We start from the raw sequence: 21,506 nt of genomic DNA, 5'->3' as shown, positions 1-21,506 counted from the left end.
TTGAGCCCGTGACCCCTCGTGATCGTCACCTCCGACCTGGGAAAAAGCTTCCCACTGTTCACCCTATCTATACCCTTCATAATCTTGTATACCTCTATTAGATCTCCCCTCATTCTCCGTCTTTCCAAGGAGAACAACCCCAGTCTACCCAATCTCTCCTCATAGCTAAGACCCTCCATACCAGGCAACATCCTGGTAAACCTTCTCTGCACTCTCTCCAATGCCTCCACGTCCTTCTGGTAGTGCGGCGACCAGAACTGGACGCAGTACTCCAAATGTGGCCTAACCAGCGTTCTATACAGCTGCATCATCAGACTCCAGCTTTTATACTCTATACCCCGTCCTATAAAGGCAAGCATACCATATGCCTTCTTCACCACCTTCTCCACCTGTGTTGCCACCTTCAAGGATTTGTGGACTTGCACACCTAGGTCCCTCTGTGTTTCTATACTCCTGATGACTCTGCCATTTATTGTATAACTCCTCCCTACATTATTTCTTCCAAAATGCATCACTTCACATTTATCCGGATTAAACTCCATCTGCCACCTCTCCGCCCAATTTTCCAGCCTATCTATATCCTGCTGTATTGCCCGACAATGCTCTTCGCTATCCGCAATTCCAGCCATCTTCGTGTCATCCGCAAACTTGCTGATTACACCAGTTACACCTTCTTCCAAATCATTTATATATATATCACAAATAGCAGAGGTCCCAATACAGAGCCCTGCGGAACACCACTGGTCACAGACCTCCAGCCGGAAAAAGACCCTTCGACCACTACCCTCTGTCTCCTATGGCCAAGCCAGTTCTCCACCCATCTAGCCACTTCTCCTTGTATCCCATGAGCCTTAACCTTCTTAACCAACCTGCCATGTGGGACTTTGTCAAATGCCTTACTGAAATCCATATAGACGACATCCACGGCCCTTCCTTCATCAACCGTTTTTGTCACTTCCTCGAAAAACTCCACCAAATTTGTAAGGCACGACCTCCCTCTTACAAAACCATGCTGTCTGTCACTAATGAGATTGTTTCGTTCTAAATGCACATACATCCTGTCTCTAAGAATCCTCTCCAACAACTTCCCCACCACGGACGTCAAGCTCACCGGCCTATAATTTCCTGGGTTATCCCTGCTACCCTTCTTAAACAACGGGACCACATTCGCTATCCTCCAATCCTCAGGGACCTCACCCGTGTCCAAAGAAGCGACAAAGATTTCCGTCAGAGGCCCAGCAATTTCATCTCTCGTCTCCCTGAGCAGTCGAGGATAGATGCCATCAGGCCCTGGGGCTTTGTCAGTTTTAATGTTCCCTAAAAAACCTAACACTTCCTCTCTTGTAATGGAGATTTTCTCCAACGGGTCAACACCTCCCTCCGAGACACTCCCGGTTAACACGCCCCTCTCCTTCGTGAATACCGATGCAAAGTATTCATTTAGGATCTCCCCTATTCCCTTGGGTTCTAAGCATAATTCCCCTCCTTTGTCCCTGAGAGGTCCGATTTTCTCCCTGACAACTCTTTTGTTCCTAACGTATGAATAGAATGCCTTAGGATTCTCCTTAATCCTGCCTGCCAAGAACATCTCGTGACCTCTTTTTGCCCTTCTAACTCCCCGTTTGAGTTCTTTCCTACTCTCTCTGTATTCCTCCAGAGCTCCATCTGTTTTCAGTTGCCTGGACTTATTGAATTCCCTGTCCAGTGAAGCAGTTGAGGCTACTCATTGAATGTTTTTAAGGCAAGGATAGATAAATTTTTGAACAGTAAAGGAATTAAGGGTTATGGTGAGTGCACGGGTAAGTGGAGCTGAGTCCATGAAAAGATCAGCCATGATCTTATTGAATGGCGGAGCAGACTCGAGGGACCAGATGGCCTAGTCCTGCTCCTAGTTCTTATGTTCTTATTGGCAGCAGGAGCTTCTGGGAGCTTCAGTCTTAACAGTCACTTCTGCACTCAGCAGAACCCGATCAAATACTCCAGATGATGAGCACAATCTTCGAGGATGAACAAGAGAGAGACTTTGACTCAACCTTTTAGGATTAAATCATGAAGATTTGAAGGATCAGACTCTCCATTCTCCATGGTTCCGGCTACGAAGGGAAAATATTCAAGGATGCAATATCCAATCATGCTACCATCGTCCAAAAAGAACATTCTTCCAATTTTTTAGTGTACGTTTTTTTAAATAATAGTAGCCTACTCACCATCAATCTTAGCTTGTATTGGAAAAAAAATCAGCACAATCTCCAAGATCCTTGTCCAGCAGATCAATATCACATTGGAAGCAAGTCAGTATCCCTTAACTCCGAGAATGTGCCACAATGCCTGTTTATTACACAATTCAGTGTATCTTCATTGGTCCCTCACATATTTCAATTAATATGAATATGTTTTGGGGCAATAATGATTACTTCATTTAACTTTCATGGCCAAAGTCGTCCATCCTCGTTCGTGGCTGGGATTTCCCAGTGCCGCTGAAAATGAATGGGAGTTTTGGCTGGAACGCCAAATTTTCCATTCTCACTCCCACCACAGACGGGAGCGGAAAAGCCTGCCCCAAATGTTTAACACAAATCATTGCTTCGTATTGTTATAGAATATTTCAATGTTTTCTTGCATCAAAGGCTTTTTTGGTCATTTCTTTGTCCGGTGCCTTATTTTTAATTGAACAATGATGGTACTTTTATTGACATTTTATAAAAGTTTCACATGAATTCCAGCTTGTGTGCAGCTATTGAAGAAAGTTTGGAAACAGTTGTCCCATATGGTCTTATTTTTCCTCGAATCCTGTTTTCACTTAATACTAATGCAGCATGTGAGTTAGATCGTATCATGGCATCATTTGACTTGCATGCAATCATTGTAAATCTTCACCACATTTTACAAAGATCCTCTTTTCATGTCTCATGTTTTAGCCTCAGTCTCCTGGGGTAGAATTCTTTACTAAGTGCAGGGGCAGAAGAGTTTGGTGTGAAGGAAGTCCTTATCTCACGGACAAGCACAAGCTGCTCACGGTTTGAATGGGTGGGAGACAGTTAGTCATTCTTGCCCAATTTTCTGCTAAACATTTTCGTCCTACCGAGTTATTGGTTGGGTTTAATGAGATTATTTGCCAATGATCAAATTGGGGACCTCCCCATCTGTATATCTTCGCATCACGCCAAGTGATACATTCACCAATGAAACTTCTGAGCAGGCGGCACATTGGGAATAATTGCCACGTAGTGACATGTGCCAATATTACGCCAATGATAGAGGGCTTTACACCCACCTGGACAGGCAATTGGACAAGAGTTTTGCGGGCAATCTCTAATGAAGCGGAGTAGCCATTGGTGTAAATACCATAGCGTAAAATGGCATTTGGGCAAAACTACAAATGAACATTGGGCAGCACAATGGCCCAGTGGTTAGAACCGCTGCCTCACAGCGCCAGGGACCTGAGTTCGATTCCCGGCTTGGGTGACTCTCTATGCGGAGTCTGCATGTTCTCCCCATGTCTGAGTGGGTTTCCTCTGGATGCTCCGGTTTCCTCCCACAATCCAAAGATTTGCAGGTTAGATGGATTGGCCATGCAAAATTGCCCCTTAGTGTCGGGGGATTAGCGGGGTGAATATGTGAAGTTACGGGAATAGGGCCTGGGTGGGATTGTTGTTGGTGCAGGCTCGATGGACCAAATGGCCTCCTTCTGCACTGTAGGGATTCTATGAAAATGGGTTTAATTGACTGCAGCACATTGAAAGTGGAATGTATATTTTAAAAGGACGTTTAGTCTAGATGCCACAGCATTACAACTACGGGGATCTCAGAGAGACTATTAATTCAGAAACTCAGCCAATGTTCTGGGGACCCAGATTCGCATCCCACCACGGCAGATGGTGAAATTCGAATTCAATAAAAAATATCTGGAATTAAGAATCTACTGATGACCATGAAACCTTTGTCGATGATCATAAAAACCCATCTGGTTCACTAATGTCCTTTAGGGAAGGAAATCTTCCATCTTTACCCGGTCTGGCCTACATGTGACTCCAGAGACACAGCAATGTGGTTGACTCTCAACTGCCCTCTGAAATGGCCTGGCAAGCCACTCAGTTGTATCAGCGTTTCAAGAAGGCAGCTCACCACCATCTTCTGAAGGGCAATTAGGAATGGGCAATAAATGCTGGCCAGCCAGCGACGCCCATGTACCACAAATTAATAAAACAAGAGAGAGGGAGACAGTGCTTAATTCACTTCCTCTCACTGCTTCACTGGATCTTTCATCGATCTTTGCATCATTCTTTACACAACAGCGCTAGCACCAAGCGAGTAGCAAAAAGGGGAGATCACCAAATCAGATCTCTACGCTTGCCTCAAAGAAAATGAAAGTCAGAAGGAAGCCCTGTGTGAGCGTGCCAGCAAGCCAGGAATCTCACTCACTCCAACTGCCAACTCCCTCACCTCCCAGACCACAGAGCAGCAAGAAGTTCAACAATCTGACCAGGGCAGATAATGTAACAGATTGGATAGTCCTCCTTCCCTTCGCTGCTGACTCTGTTCACCAGCACACTTGTTAAAATAACACATGCGCCTAACTAACCTTTCACAGTGCATCCTGGATAATGGAGGACCGAACAGTTTTTGCACTATGCCCACTCATCTCCCCTAACGGCACATTCTTACATGGAGAACAATGAATCTCTTTCAATCAGCCAACATCCCATATCTCCTTCAGCGAGTCCATGTCACTTAGCACATTAGTTCTCAGCTAGTGGTCTTCCTCTCATTTACCCGATATTATTACAGAAGAAAGGGCCCAACGGAAGCAGGTCCAAAGAGGGCCATTTCCATAACTTATACCCTAGAAGAGTTTGTGAGGACACGCCCTGCCACAGGCATGGGAGATGGCAAGGTTAATGGCAGATACACTGTCAGCCTAACATTCTTAAACACTGCCCTCATTTCCTGCAGCTCCATCATCGCAATGGGGTCAAAGGACAGCGATAAGGAAAAGCAGCAGGAAAGATATTTTCTTCATTGTGATGATGGAGAAAGGGAGAGTGAGCACTGTTGCATTATGGAGCCACTGTAGTTGAGCACCATATTGCATTGTGAGTTTGTTTGATGTCTTAATGATAATATCTTGAGGATTGTACATTTAAATATGAACTTATTTTTTGTTCATCTTTAACTATTTGCAAATCCTAGTTAATGTCATGCATGGCGCTGTTCCATGAAACCTGCTTCTAAAATGTTCTTCCCATTGGACTCCATGGGGGACGATTCTCCCTAAATAAAATCTAAGTGCCCAATAGGCAGGAAATCGGGAGAACTTCCCACCCATTTTTTAGGCGTGCTTAGTTTCACAAATCTCCGGCACTCCGTGCTCCACAGAGTGTCTCAGAGAGGTTCATGTCAGAATGTGGGGAGGGGGGGGAGGATTCTTCCCACTGGAGAGGCTGGAATCGGCACGCTGTGTGAGCCACTGCGCATGCACCGAACTATCAGTAGGGAGACCGGCAGATGTGCAGTCAATCTCCCCCCATCCACCACCATCACTGGCCTCCCAATCACCGCGATTCTTTTTCCAAACCCTCTTCTCCCGATCATCAGCTTCCCAATTGCCCCCCCTCCAATCGCCGGCCCACCCCGGCCCCCTGCCAGCCCCTATTTCCAGCCCCCTACGACCAGCTCCGATACCCCCCATCATGGGGAGACCCAATCACCACCCTCCATGTGCGGCAGGAGGCCAATAATGGGGTGCCAGAGATTCATGGAACTAAGTACACCCAAAAAAACAGGAAGGAAAATCTTCCGTTTTTCTGCCTGTTGGGCACTTTGTGTTTTTTTGGGGGAATCGCCCCTATAATCTTTGCTTGCTCTCCCTTTTCCCTCACCTTAAATTCTGATGGTCTTGAGGCTTGGCTGCTCTGTCACATCTCAGTGTGTCGTGCTTGGAAGAGCAGTATGTATAGTGCTACAACTAAATGTTTCTGGTGTTTGGTTATCTTTACTTGATTTGTTCTTGGCACCCCTTGGAGTTGCATTTCTATTCTACCACAACTTGTCCACTTCCTTCGCACACTTCGGATTTGACCACTTCCTTCCGAAGGGAATGTGCACGCCATTCGTTCCTAGATTGGCTTGAATTTTCTTTCTCTGTGGTGTTAGGGAAGCGATGGCCTAGTGGCATTATCACTAGTCTATTAATTCAGAAACTCAGCTAATGCTCTGGGGACCCGGGTTCAAATCCCACCCATGGTAGATGGTGGAATTTGAATTCAATAAAAAAAATCCGGAATTAAGAATCTACGGATGACCATGAAACCATTGTCGATTGTCGGAAAACTCATCTGGTTCACTAATGTCCTTTAGGGAAGAAAATTTACCAAATTTACCCGGTCTGGCCTACATGTGACTCCGGAGCCACAGCAATGTGGTTGACTCTCAACTGCCCTCTGAGAAAGGGCAATTGGGGATGGGCAATAAATGCTGGCCACCCAGCGATGCCCACGTCCCACGAATGAATGAAAAAAAAACCTGGACGTGCACATTTTGCAAATGGATCTGTCATTTGAACCTGTTTCATAATTTCAAACCCGAACATTTGTTTGGGGTTTTATTCTCAAATCGTTTTGCAAGCTTATGAATCTTTTCGTTCAGCTCATTGGTTCTCAGCACGGCTGGGGTACTTAGTGCTTTTCCTTCTCCTACTGCCTTGAGCTTCAGTGTCAGATGTGTCTTTTCCAATCTTACTTCTGTCTTTTTTTTTCCGTCTGTAGCGTGGGAAGTTCTACCGCTTTTCCTTTCAGTGCCTCCTTCTTTTCATTCAACAGTTTCCTCAGCCCCCCCCAGTCTGTTTCTTGTCGCTTTTGGCTTCTTCCTGGAATATAGGACATTGTTGAGTTTTCTCTGCCAACTGATTCTTCAGATTGTGCAGAGTGATGTTATATTCATTTTGCTTCTCTTTGTAATTTTCCACTGGAACAAACTTTGACCCGAAGGATTCTTGTGGCGTGTGAGCGTCCTCACCAAGTCTGGCTTTTCTATGCAAAGCTTGCTTGTTTCATCTTGAGATTTTCGGTAATTCAGCAGAGTCTCCACAAGTTTCTTCAGTTGTGCTTCCACTCGCTGTTCAAGGCAGTCTTCATTTCTTCATGATGCTGATGTTGAAGGACAATCAACTGTTCTTTAAGCTATTCCTTTTCTCATTGATCTTTTGCCAACTCAATTTGCATTTCAGTGCATTGATTTGTTGCTGCTGATAATTCTAGCATAGCCTTTTCTGAAGTAATCATAGAATCCCTACTGTACAGAAGCAGGCCATTCGGCCCATCGAGTCTGCACCGACAACAATCCCACCTTATCCCCGTAACCCCACATATTTACTCTGCTAATCCGCCCAAAACTAGGCTCAATTTAGCTTGGCCAATCAATCTATACACACATCTTTGAAGTGTGGGAGGAAACCCACGCAGACACGGGGAGAATGTGCAAATTCCACCCAGACAGTGACCCAAGCCGGGAATCGAAGCCGGGTCCTTGGCGCTGTGAGGCAGCAGCGCTAACCACTGTGCCACCGTGCTGCCCCTATTCAATGTCTTCTTTAATTGCTCATGTTTTTCCATGGTTACATATTGATTCTTCAAGAAGTATTTCAGGGTCACGACCCCTCTTCACGGCGTTTCTGCTGCTGGGTTACCTGGCTCCACATCTGGATGAATTTTCCCAACTCCTGCTTCAATTTGCCAGTTGTGGAATTGAAGGTTGTTATTTCCTCCTGATTCCTTGTGTCGTCCCTCAGATTTGTCTATTCAGATCTTGAACCATTTGGTACACTGAAGACTTCCGTTTATTGTGTGTTTTCAAAGGTATATACTCAGCTTGAATCTTATGCTTCAAAACTTCCAGTTCCGTTTCGATGTGAACAGTCCAAAGATGTGCGGGTTAGGTTGATTGGCCATGCCGAATTGACCCTAGCGTCAGGGGGATTAGCAGGGTAAATGTGTGTTACGGGAACGGGGCCTGGGTAGGACGTGGTCGTTGAAGCCTCAATGGGCTGAATGGACTCCTGCTGTACTGTAGGGATTCTATGATTCTATGATTTTTCTGTAGAACAAATACTTTTTTGTATATTTTGCTTCAAAATGGTACTGGCAGGGGGAATTGGGTCACTTTCATTGTGCTACTGACCCACTCCTGCTCAATGGGGAAGGTGAGAATTGAGCCCAGTGTGCTTGCACTGGGTAGCTGCTGCCGCCATTCCCATCTTTATGCCATTCAAGTTATAAATGACCTTGACTGTACATTTCCTAGCAACCAGGTGAAGCGTCATTGAGCTGGAAGTTGGTCAATGTAATGTCCTATGTTCGGGGTTGTGGGTTATAACCGAAAGAAAATACATGGTTTGCACATGTAGATTCACACTAACATACAAGTGGTTTATTGAAAGAGATGTTCTCCGCTCTGCACAGGGTACAAACAGAAAGTAAAACAGATAGCCTGTAGCAACACCCTAATGACATCGCCAACAACCCATGTGATTGGCTCTTAAAGCAACCTGCAACCCCTTTAAACATACAACAACTACCCTCTCGGATACAGCAGGCCTTCCTGAGACATGCACAGAGAAATAAACAATGGGTTTTAGCTCTTCAATGAAAAACCTTCAGCTGTTCTTCCATTTGCCAACAAATCTTGAAGCAATGCAACAAGAGGAAATGAGAAACACACCAAACACAAGGAAAAACTGAAGCCAAAGAGAATCACTGATCAAAGAAACTTCGCAACATGAAAATCAAGCACCTAAAAACTGTGAGAATGAATACGCCACCATCAAACACAAACACATTCAGATGTACCCTGTCTGGTGTGAGATATAATATCTTATTTTCAGTACATTAGTGTATAATTCTGATGTTGTCACACCATAATTGTGTGTTGGGCACTTACCTAAGTAAAACGCACATTAACATTTAATTGGAATATGCAAACTATAAACAAGAATGTAGTGGGATTATGAAATAGATTTAACTCGTAATGCAAAAACTCAAGTAATCTATTCTGTTCTTTGGACTGGAGCCTTGGTCTCCATGACAACACTCTCCAATGATTTCCAAAAAGCAGTTGTATGAACTTCCACCTGTCACTCAAAGGATATCTTTACACTTCCCCATGAGATAATTGCAAATTTAAACATCACTGCGAACTGTACATTGCCAATTCTGGAGGAGCCGGTGGCCTAGTGGTATTACCACTAGACTATTAATCCAGAAACTCAGCCAATGTTCTGAGGACCCGGGTTCAATTCTTGCCACGGCAGATGGTGAAATTTGAATCTAATTTTAAAAAATCTGGAATTAAGAATCTACTGATGACCGTGAAACCATTGTCGATTGTCAGAAAAACCCATCTGCTTCACTAATGTCCTGTAGGGAAGGAAAGCTGCCATCCTTACCTGGTCTGGCCTACATGTGACTCCAGAGCCACAGGAATGTGGTTGACTCTCAACTGCCCTCGGGCAACTAGGGATGGACATTAAACGCTGGCCAGCCAAACAAAAAATTCAATTACACCTCCTCAAAACAAGGAACTAAAACCTCTTGCACCATGTTTTTAAATCATTCCAACAAAAGTACAGGAAACTAAATTTGTAGAATATAATCTTTCCGTGTGAGTTATACAGTATCCTAGGCAATATTAATAGAGCATAGAAAACAAGAACAAGGAGGCTGTGTTGAACTTATACACGACATTAGTTAGACCTCAGTTTGAATACTGTGCACAGTTCTGGGTGCCACACTATCAGAACAATGTGAATGCAATGGAGAAAGTGGAGAACATGCAGAAGTTTTACAAACTTGGTTCCAGGGATGAGAATGGAGAGATTGGGACTGTTCTCCTTGTAGTGAAGAAGGCTAAGAGGAAATTTGATGGAGATGTTCAAAATTATGAGGGGGCTGGACAGAGTGGATGGGGAGAAACCGTCCCTGTTCACAAAAGGATCAAGAACGAGAGGGCGCGGATCAAAAGTGATTTGCAAAAGAAGCAAATGAGATGTGAGGGAAAAGCATTTTCACACAGCGAGTGGTTGGGGGATCGGGAATGCGCTGCCTGGAAGTGTGGTGGTGGCAGGTTCAATCAAAGCATTTAAGAGGGCGTTTGATGATTATTAGATGATTATTGGAATGGAAACAGGGAAATAGAATAGAAGACAGGGAAAAGGCAGGACAATGACGCTAAGTTATAATGCTCTTTGGAGGGCCGGTGCAGACACGATGGGCTGAATGGTCTCCCTCTGCACAGTAACAATGCTGTGAGTTGATGGGTAAGAGAGGAAATGGTGTAAAGCAATCCACCCTTGCTTGAGTAAGTGCCAGGTAAAACGTAATCACGAGATAGCATCATAATTGTAAATTAATGACCTGAAGATAAGACACAAGAGTGGGATTTTCCACTCTTGTCCGTGCCTCGCTGCACGGAGATTTTGGCATTCCAGCCAAAACCCTGTTCACTTTCAGCGGCACTGGAAAATCCCAACCACGATTGAGGATGGAGGTTTTCACTGATTGTATCTCCGACCAGGCAAAAGGCGGCACAATGGCACAGTGGTTAGCACTGCTGCCTCACAGCCCCAGGGACCCAGATTCAATTCCTGGCTCGGGTCACTGTCTGTGCGGCGTCTGCACGTTCTCCCCGTGTCTGGACGAGTTTCCTCTGGAAAGACGCGCTGGTTAGGTGCATTGGCCATGCTAAATTCTCCCTCAGTGTACCCGAACAGAGTGTGGCGACTAGGGGATTTTCACAGTAACTTCAGTGCAGTGTTAATGTACGCCTATTTATGTCTATTAAATAAATAAAAACTTTAAAACGTGGTACATGTGAATGTATTTGTGTTTGGTGGCAGCAGGTCAGGCAATCTCTTGGAAGATAAACAGAGTTAACATTTCAGGCCAATAACCTTTACTTGTTTTTTATTTCAGGTTTCCAGCCTCTGCAGGATTGTATTTTTTGTATTAATGAAACTTGTTTCTTGTTTTGAACAGTTAGTGGGCACGGCTGCTCTGCTTCTCTCTATTCTGGCCATCTTGGACTCCAAGAACAATTCTGTACCCAAAGGTTTGGAGCCAGTGGTGATTGGCCTGATCATCTTGGTTATCTGTCTTTCAATGGGCTTCAACTGTGGTTGTCCTATCAATCCCGCTCGGGACCTGGGCCCGCGACTCTTCACAGCCGTGGCAGGGTGGGGATTCGGGGTTTTCAGGTATGTGCCAATGAAGAACACCACACCTAAAAAATAAACCCCATTGAAAGAGACTCCTCACATATTCAAAACCAGCCATAATTGGCAGAAACTTGTTACATTCGTTATTTTGTAATGGGGGTGTGTGGCCAGTTTTGTGGGTGGAGCCAACTTCCATCTTCCAGTGGTTAGCACTGCTGCGGGTTAGGTGGATTGGCCATACTGAATTGACCCGAGAGGGGGTTAATTGGGTAAGTAAGTAGGGTTATGGGGATAGGGCCCGGGTGGGATTGTGGTCGGTGTAGGCTCGATGAGCCGAATAGTCTCCTTCTGCACTGGAGGGATTCTATGAAAGTAGGGTGGCACGGTGACACAGTAGTCAGCACTGCTGCCTCACAGCGTCAGGGACCCAGGTTCGATTCCCGGCTTGGGTCACTGTCTGTATGGAGTTTGTATGTTCTGCCCGTGTCTGCGTGGGTTTCCTCCAGATCTCCAGTTTCCTCCCACACTCCAAAGATGTGTAGGCTAAGTGGATTGGCCATGCCACATTCCCCCTTAGTGTTCCAACATGTGTAGGTTAGGGGGATTAGTCATGATAGATGTGTGGGACTATGGGGATAGGACCTGGATAAGATGCTCTGTTGATGCAGACTCAATGGGCTGAATGGCCTCCTTCTGCACTGCAGTGATTCTATAATTCCATGATAAAATGTGTCACTGAGATTGAGATTCAGCCATGATTTGGGGAGGCGATGGTCTTGTGGTATTATTGCGAGACTACTAATCCAGAAACTCAGGTAATATTCTGGGGACCCGAGTTCGAATCCCGCCAGGGCAGATGGTGGAATTTGAATTCAATAAAAAAATCTGGAATTAAAAGTCTACTGATGACCATGAAACCATTGTTGATTGTTGGAAAACCCATCTGGTTCACTAATGTCCTTTAGGGAAGGAAATCTGCTATCCTTACCTGGTCTGGCCTACATGTGACCCCAGACCCAAGGCAATGTGGTTGACTCTCAACTGCTCTTGGGCAACTAGGGATGGGCAATAAATGCTGGCCAGCCAGTGATGGCCATGTCCCACGAATGAATTTTTAAAAATCACATTGAATAGCTCGATGGGCTGAATGGTTTACTCCTGCTCCTATTTTCTATGTTTCAAAAGTCCCTGAAATTTGATTCTTGTGATGAAAGGGTTGTCTTATGAAGGGAAGTTGTGCAGTTTGGGCCTATACTTGTTGGAGTTTAGAAGAATGAGAGGTCTTATTGAAACATAAATGATTCAAAGGAAAATGAAAGGATGTTTCCCCTTGTGGAGGAATCTAGAACAATAGGGGCCCAGGTTCAAAACAAAGAGAGGGAGTCAAGGGATAGGCGCAAAAGTGGCCACAATCAGATCAATCATGACCTTATTGAATGGTGAAGCAGCCTTGAGGGGCCAAACGGCCATTCCTGCCCCTATCTCTCACACAAATATGCCTGTAGGGCAGTGGTTCCCATGCCAAGTGTGCCACGGAAAAAGATTCATATTCAAAATTTATGTAATTAAACTAAAACTAACCTTTGTCTTCAGCTCTGTGGTTGGAATCTCCAAGACCTGACAAATCTCGGGTATGTCGGGCATGCGCCGGCTGGGAAAGCGCCACATGCAGGCGGGTTAGATCTTTTACGTTGGTGAGACCCATGCGCAACAGGTCTTGGAGCTGAAGACAAAAGTCCCACGCGCCCGCAGTAAAAGTGAAAACTCAAGAAGGGCGCAAAAACCCCGGGAGAAGCAAGAGAGAGACAGAGAGAGGTTAGAAAAAAACAGTTGAGAGGACAGAGAGGAGTTAAAAATGAAGTTCCCAGTGGGGGAAGAAGACAGAGAAAATAGGAGGTGTGTCTCAAACAATTTCTAGGCGGCACAGTGATTAGCACTGGTGCCTCATAGCGCCAGGGACCTGGGTTCGATTCCCGGCTTGGATGACCATCTGTGCGGAGTCTGCACGTTCTCCCCGTGTCTGCGTGGGTTTCCTCCAGGTGCTCCGGTTTCCTCCCGCAGTCTGAAAGACGTGCTGGTTGGGTGCATTAGCCATGCTAAATTCTCCCTCCAGTGTACCCGAACAGGCACCGGAGTGTGGCGACTCGGGGATTTTCACTGTAACTTCATTGCAGTGTTAATGTAAGCCCCTAAACTTTAAGGTGTGCCATGACATATAAACGTTTGGGAACCCATGCTGTAGGGGTCCAGCCTTCTCCCTATAAGCTTCAGAATCTAAGTGCCCCAAACACTAGACATTCCTTTCTCCTCCCCCACAATATATCAGTCCCGCAGCTAGCCATGTTTTGCATTTAGAAACAAAACAATACTCTTCCTGATTTAATTAGTACCCTGGCAAGTGATAAAGTCTTTGTGAGATTTCAGCATTTGCCATGAGCTGTTGTCCCAGGAGTTCTTTGCTTTGATGTTACTTTCCACAAGAAGTTCACTGCACAGCCCACAGCTGATAAGTCACGGGCTTGCACTAATTCTACTCCCTGATCCAAAAGAGTTTCAGAAATTTTCCAACTCTTCCCTCACGGCTCAGAACGATCGTGTGAGGGAATATTTTCTTCCGTTTCCTAATCCTAGTGAAAGCGTAAGTGTGAGCAGAAACCTGGGAGCCCCAACCTTCCACATGCCTGTTTTACCCCCGAAAATTAGTCAACTGAGGAAAATACAAGTGGATAACCTTCCCCTGATAAACTTTAATTTTCTTCATTTGTGGGACTGGCCAGCATTTATTGCCCACCTCTAGTTGCCCTTGAACTGAGTGGCTTGTGAAGCCATTTCAGAGGGCAGTCGAGAGTCAGCCACATTACTGTGGCTCTGGAGTCACATGTAGGCCAGACCGGGAAAGGATAGCAGATTTCCTTCCCTCAAGGACGTTAGTGAACCAGATGGGTTTTTCCAACAGTTGACAATGGTTTCATGGTCACCAGTAGTCATTTAATTCCTCTCTCCTTTCCTTCGATATGCAAGATATGCTTTGTCCATATAGTGAACAAGAAACAATACTTTTCATTGTCCACTAATACATATGACAATAATAAATCAAATATTTTTTATTGAATTCAAATTCCACTACCTGCTGTGGCGGGATTCGAACTCCGATTCCCAGACCATTAGCTGAGCTTCTGGATTAATAGTCTAGTGATATATCACTTGGCCATCGCCTCCCTGAAGGGTCCAACTGTGCAGACGGCCCTTTACCAAACCTCCTTTTCCCACTTTCGCCATTCATGTTACTGCCTCCGTCCTCTCAGTTGCGACTTCAGTATTGACAGGAGGCAGAGTGTGATATTCTATTATTAACCTCGGACTTGAAATGAGCTCCCAGTTTTTCTCTAATGCTGACCAAAGGAGGGATGAGGACAAATGATTAATTATACATTGAATACTGAGGAAGTTTCTGATTCAAGGGTGCCATATGGTGCCATCTGCTACATTGGCACAGGGAGACTGCTGCCAGCCTTTCCTCCAGAATCTAATGCAAGTGATGATATTATGAGCTACTCTGTAGCCACAACTGACATAAGCTCAGCTCCTTGGGTATGTTTAACCTGGCAGCACACAACTCTGATTATATCTAACCTTCGGTACCTGATGTGCTGGTAGATAAACAGAATGTGTGCATGCCAGGTACCGCTCAATGCAGAACAGAATGAGGCAGTATGTACTGTGACCGTGTGAGTTCTATAGAGCCCTGAGTTGGGGAGAAAGATAGAACTCTCATTTGCGTTCAGACCACACAAGCTAACAGTGCAAATGACGTCTGTTCTTCAATACATCACAGGCCCATTACCCAGATTAGTCTAACAAGGATGAATAAACTGTGACTTGGAACCAGCCGGGGTACATGCAACAGCACAAATTGGAAATTACTACCAGAAAGTGGTGTTTTTTATTGAAAATAAACCTAGTTTAGTAACAATTGCTTTTTTTATTCATTCGTGGGACATGGGCATCGCTGGCTGGCCTGCATTTATTACCCATCCCTAGTTGTCCTTGAGAAGGTGGTGGTCATTGATACAATTAGGGGTTTCAAAAAAAAGGGCGGCATGGACATGTTGGGCGAAAGGGCCTGTTTCCATGCTGTAAACCTCTATGACTCTAATTGAGTGGCTTGCCATTTCAGAGGGCAGTTGAGAGTCTGCCGTGGCTCTGGAGTCACATGTAGGTCAGACCAGGTAAGGATGGCAGACTTCCTCACCTAAGGGACATTAGTGAACCAGATGGGTTTTTCCGACAATCAGCAATGGTTTCATGGTCATCAGTAGATTCTTAATTCCAGGGTTTTTTTATTAAATTCAAATTCCACCATCTGCGGTGGTGGGATTCAAACCCAGGTCCAGAACATTAGCTGAATTTCTGGAGTAATAATCCAGCGATAATACCACTAGGCCATCACTTCCCACAGTCTTGAAAGCGTGCTGACTAATGAAGCATTATTGTAATGTCAAGCCAGAAAACATCCACATTGGTACCAACGACACAGGCAGAAAGAGGACTGAGGTCCTGAAAGCAGATTTTCGGGAGCTGGGAAGCGGGTGAAATGTAAGAGCTCCAAGGCAGTAATCTCATGATTAGTCCCAGTAGCCCAGGAAAGCGAGCATAGAAATAGGAGGATTGAATGAATGAACATGTGGCTGGAGAAATGGTGTAGGATGGAGGGCTTTAGATTTCTGAGGCTTTGGGATCAGGTCTGAGACAGATAGGACCTGTACCAGGAGGGTGAGTTCCACCTTAGCAAAACTGGGAGTAATAAATACACTTGTGGGGTGATTTGCTAACGCTGGAGGGATGGGCTTATATTAGAATGGCAGGAGGATGGGAACCTGAGAGGGAGTTCAAATCAAAGGAAAACATGGTGGCACAGTGGCTAGCACTGCTGCATAAAAGAGCCAGGGATCCAAGTTCGATTCCGGCCTTGGATGACTGTGTAGAGTTTGCACATCCTCCCCATGTCTGCGTGGGTTTCCTCCGGGTGCTCCGGTTTCCTCCCACAGTCCAGCGATGTGCAGGGTTAGGTGGAATGGCCATGCTAAATTGCACCTTAGTTTCCCAAGATGTGCAGGCTAGGTAGATTAGCCATGGTAAATGCGTGGGGTTACAGGGATAGAGGTAAGATGCTATTTCGGAGAGTTGTGCAGACTCAATGGGCCAAATGGTCTCCCCCTGCACTGTAGGAATTCCATGGTTCAATTCAACATTTAGGAAGAACCGTGAAAAGGAAAAGGAGATTGGGTATCACTGATAATATGGGATGTGATCAGTATATTACGGAGAGAGGATCTTAGATCAGAAGACAAGGTGTAGAATGAGTTTGGGTAGAGCTAAGAAACAGCAAGAGGCAGTAAGCATTGTAGGAGTTATTAACAGGCCACCAAACAGTAGCACTACTGTAGGGCATGGTAATCATCAAGAAACTAGAGGTTTATTTAGCAAGGGTAATACAGCAACCATGGGAGACCTCAATCTACATATGGGGCGGAATTTTCCCCTCTCGCCAGCCACGGGAATGGTGGCGGGCTGGGAGCGGACTGTGCAAAGGTCCGTTGACCTCGGGTGGGATTTTCTGGTCTTGGGGTGAGCGTGGCTGGAAAATCCCGCCCATGGACTGGATAAGTCTAATGAGCACTGATGCTGAGGAGGGCCAATTCCAGGGAACATGCGTGAGATGGTTTCCTCGTATGAAAATGTGTTGAGGAGTCATCTGGAGAACGGGCAATTTTAGATCCAGCTTTATGCAATGAGAGAGGATTAATGGATAATCTTGTTGTAAGAGAACCCTTAAGGAAGAGTGACCACAACATGAGAGAATTTTTCATTCAGGTTGAAACTAGGACCAGGATTTTATCTCATTGATGTAGCATGTGCCGTTCCACAACCCAGCCCCCAGCAGATGCAACAAGCCATTAAATCTCCATTCAATTTGGCGGTACCTGTGATGTCCCGCCAGGCGTGACGTGAATCCTGGCCTAGTGTCTTAAGTCTAAACAAAGGAAACTATGAAGTTATGGGGAACAAGTTGGCTGTGGTGAACTGGAAAACGATAACAGGCTACGGCTAGTACTTAAAGAATTATTTTATGTGGTTTACAACAAATATACATTCCTTTAAGGAACAGAAACCCAACAGGAAAAGTGAATCAACCGTGGCTAACAAAATAAGTTAAAGATTGTATTAGATCAAAGGAAGAGGCTTATAAAGTTGCCAAAACCATAGAAAGCCTGAGGATTGGGAGCATTTTAGAATTCAGCAAAGGAGGACCAAGAAACTGATTAAAAAAAAGAGAGAATAAAAGTTTGTTTTATGTTTATTCGTGTCACAAGTAGGCTGACATTAACACTGCAATGAAGTTACTGTGGAAATCCCCTAGTCGCCACACTCCGGCACCTGTTTGGGTACACTGAGGGAGAATTTAGCATGGCCAATGCACTTAGCTAGCACGTCTTTTGGACTGTGGGAGGAAGCCGGAGCACCCGGAGGAAACCCACGCAGACACGGGGAGAACGTGCAGACTCCACACAGACGGAGGCAGACGAGGCTCGGAGAACAGCATTCTCTGTTGGCCTCGGGCGGAATCGTGTGAAACTCGGGCGGACGTGTTGGTAAAATTCCACCCATCGGCCCAAGCTGGGAATCAAACCCGGGTCCTTGGTGCTGTGAGGCAGCTGTGCTAACCACTGTGCCACCGTGCCGCCCCATATAGAAGAGAATATGAATGCCAACTAACGAGAAACATACAAACTGACTGTAAAAGCTTCTTTAGGAATATAAAAAGGAAAAGATTAGCAAAGACATGTCTGGGTCCATTACCAGATCAGGAAGTGAGATTGTTCCATGCTGGAAGAAGAGACTTGACCAAGTTAGAGAAAGAGACTTGTGAGACAGCAGAAATGATGGAATATGCTTTAGCTATAAAGGCAATATTGGTTGCATGTGTTGGGCTTGTAATTCGGGCAGTTACAACAGAGGCTGTTAGTTATTACTGTGCTATGACATATTCCATAGTTTTCTAATTGGGTTGCTGGCTGTTTTGTAAAAATACTGGGGGAAGAATCCCGCTGGCGTAACAAAAGAGCAAATGTGTTCTCTATAAACGTACATTCGGTACAAGTGCAGAGATCAGAAGGTGTCAAATACCAAGAAGTGAGCTTGTGGTATAACCCAATACTGAGGATTTTCACAGCATGACGAGCCTGCAGAGGGATATAGATGGGTTCAATGAATGGCAAATGGAGTAGAATGTAGGAAAATATGAAATTGTCCATTTTGGCAGGAAGAATGAAAAAGAAGCACATTATCTAAACGGTGAGAGATTGGAGAGCTCTGAAATGCAGAGGGATCTGGGTGTCCAAGTCCATGAATCACAAAACGCTAGTATGCAGATACAGCAAGTAATTAGGAAAGCTAACAGAATGTTATCCTTTACTGCGAGGAAAATTGAATATGAGAGTAGGGAAGTTATACAGGACAATGGTGAGACCACATCTGAAGCATTGTATACAGCAGTGGTCTCCTTATTTAAGGAAGGATGTAAATGTGTTACAAGTAGTTCAGAGAAGGTTTACAATACGTACACCAGGAATGGGTGGGTTGTCTTATGAGGAAAGGTTGGACAGGGGAGGGTTGTATCCGCTGGGGTTTAGCAGAGTAAGAGGCAGCTTGATAGCTCCCTTTAAGATCCTGAGGGGTCTTGATAGGGTGGATGTGGAGAGGATGTTCCCTCTTGCGGGAGAATCTATCACTATTTAAAAATGAGGGGTCGCCCATTTAAGACAGTGTGGAGAAGAAAGTTTTCCTCTGAGGGTCGTGAGATTTTTGGAACTCTCTTCCTCAAAAAGCATTGGAAGCAGAATCTTTGAATATGTTTAAGGCAGATAGATTCTTGATTAACAAGGGGGGGGGGTGAAAGGTTATCGGAGGTAGGTGGGAACATGGATTCGAGGTTACGATCAGATCGATCATGATCTTATTGAATGACGGAGCAGGTTCAAGGGGCCGAGTGGCCTAACCCCTGCTTCTAATTCGTATGTCTGTCTGTTCTTTACTTCTCAAATGTCACTATCCTCAACATCACTGTACCCTGTTCACACCGAATAGTTATGTGAATACAGCATGTGGTATCTGGCACATTCTAACAGGTTGATTTTGATTTGATTTGATTTATTATTGTCACATGTATTAGCATACAGTGAAAAGTGTTGTTTCTTGTGCACTATACAGACAAAGCATACTGTACATAGAGAAGGAAAGGAGAGGGTGCACAATGTAGTGTTACAGTCATTCTCCGGGGTCCTAAGGGCGACACGGTGGCACAGTGGTTAGCACTGCTGCCTCACAGCGCCAGGGACCTGGGTTCGATTCCAGCCTTGGGTCAGTGTCTGTGTGGAGTTGGCACATTCTCCCCGGGTCTGCGTGGGTTTCCTCCGGGTGCTCCAGTTTCTTCCCACACTCCAAAAATGAACGAGATAGCTGGACTGGCCATGCCAAATTGTCTATTCCTGTCAGGGGGATTAACAGGGTAAATACATGGGGTTACAGGGATAGGGCCTGGCTGGGATTGTGGTCGGTGCAGGCTTGATGGGTTGAATGGCCTCCTTCTGCACTGTAGGGATTCTATGATTCTAAGGATCGCCAAATCAAGAGATTGTAACAGTTAGAGGGTTTGAAAGAGTTAGAGTTTTAGAAGCATAGAACGGGAGTAAAAGATAGAATTCGAGGTATGCTGGACACAGCTTGCAAGAAGTTGCCTCGCTCCGGCCCCACCTTGGTTAATATATCCCACCACCCCCCCCCCCCTCACTTGGTTGTGACATTAATCTGATACAAGTGCATCAATCCACCCCTGTATCTGATATTTACCTGTTGTTTGTCCACACAGAGCCGGCGATGGGTGGTGGTGGATTCCCGTCATTGCACCACTGATTGGCGGAGTTCTTGGGACTGCCGTTTATGTTCTGCTCATCGAGCTGCACCACACAGAGACAGTTCCAAAGGAGAGCCACTGTGCCCCAGAACTGCAAACGGACGGGAAGGCAAAATATGAAATGGTTGCAGTCCAGAGTAACAAGTAGTGCTGAACTTTGAACGAAACACCATTCTGCTCGGGCTGGGGGTGGGGGGTCTGGGTCTGTGAGGAGAATATGGATTAATTTCAAAAAGAGTTTCATTATTCACCTGACGAATGAGTTATGGGAATATGATCCTAATGTCATTGATAGGGGACACAGCCGTCAATCGGACAAGCTATTATACAATCAATCTAATGTTACTTAGTGTTACCTTGACACACAGTTTACCTCTCAAATAGAGATGAGACAGAATTGAGACCAGTGCAATATTCGGTGAGGAAAGCCTGATAAAACACTTCAGCCACCAAGTTATGATTAGAGAATGCATGTCAGGAGCGGGACGTTGTAACTCACAGGCCTAACAACTCATAGATGTAGAGGAATTACATCAGCTGTACCTTAGACCAACTTGTCCTGCTGCGTATTCTGCTTATTTCACACATATACATTTATTTATACCTTTCAGCGTACAACCTTCATGCAGAGTAGTGTCTTGGAAGCTCCAACCACTGTATATAAGAATGACATGCCGACCAAAGATTTGTCAAGTGAAAACATGCTTCCAATTTACACTGTGTGTTGGGCAGATGAAATTTACATTTATCAGAAGCATTAATGTGTATTTTATCTGTTTAAACAAATCTCGCTGCAAACGCTTATACTTGTGTGTGATATTTTTACTTCCACAGGCCCAAGCCAAACTGTTTCTCGATGTTGTTGCTTCCCAGAATAACCTAAGTGTTTACCTGAATAAATGTTTTAACAATTAAAGTTAAAATTGTTGCAACCTTTTGTCACAATCCCAGCTCGCTAGATTGTGACTTTAATTTTTAACATGTGTCAGTAATGTGGGTAAATGGAGTTACAGGGCTGCACAAGAATAGCAAAAGAATGGCAAAAGAACAATGCATTTATTGAACAAGTAAAGGTTAACTATATTATACTACTCCTTCACCCCAGTTATACCTTTATAGGTAAACACAGATTTGTAAGGAGAACACAAGTTACAGAATGTATCTTAAACCCTAATCTTCTCAGTAAGTCTGTGCAAACCAAAAGACAAAATCTAGTTAGACACACCAGACTTAGAATGCAAGTGACAGATGTCACCCAATACACCTCCTGTGGATGCCTCACCAAGTCTCCCAGATGCTTGTCACACTGTGAGCCACCGAGTCTCA

The 21,506-nt window shown here is 45.0% G+C and overlaps 1 protein-coding gene across 1 annotated transcript in view; it reads left to right on the top strand.

The window, feature by feature from the left end:
• Positions 1–21,103, top strand: part of LOC144511270 (aquaporin-9-like) — a 77,452-nt gene extending 56,349 nt beyond the window's left edge. Inside the window, exons 5-6 of the mRNA XM_078241422.1 lie at positions 11,028–11,245; positions 20,136–21,103. Coding sequence (XP_078097548.1) covers positions 11,028–11,245; positions 20,136–20,328 — 411 coding nt within the window. The 3' untranslated portion in view covers positions 20,329–21,103. The remainder of the gene's footprint in view (positions 1–11,027; positions 11,246–20,135) is intronic.
• The last annotated feature ends 403 nt before the right edge of the window (positions 21,104–21,506 follow it).

The sequence above is a fragment of the Mustelus asterias genome, chromosome 24 (assembly GCF_964213995.1).
Source record: "Mustelus asterias chromosome 24, sMusAst1.hap1.1, whole genome shotgun sequence".
NCBI classification, from domain to species: Eukaryota; Metazoa; Chordata; class Chondrichthyes; order Carcharhiniformes; family Triakidae; genus Mustelus; species Mustelus asterias.
The sequence above is the reverse complement of the archived record's forward strand: the minus strand, read 5'-3'. Positions and strand labels throughout refer to the sequence as shown.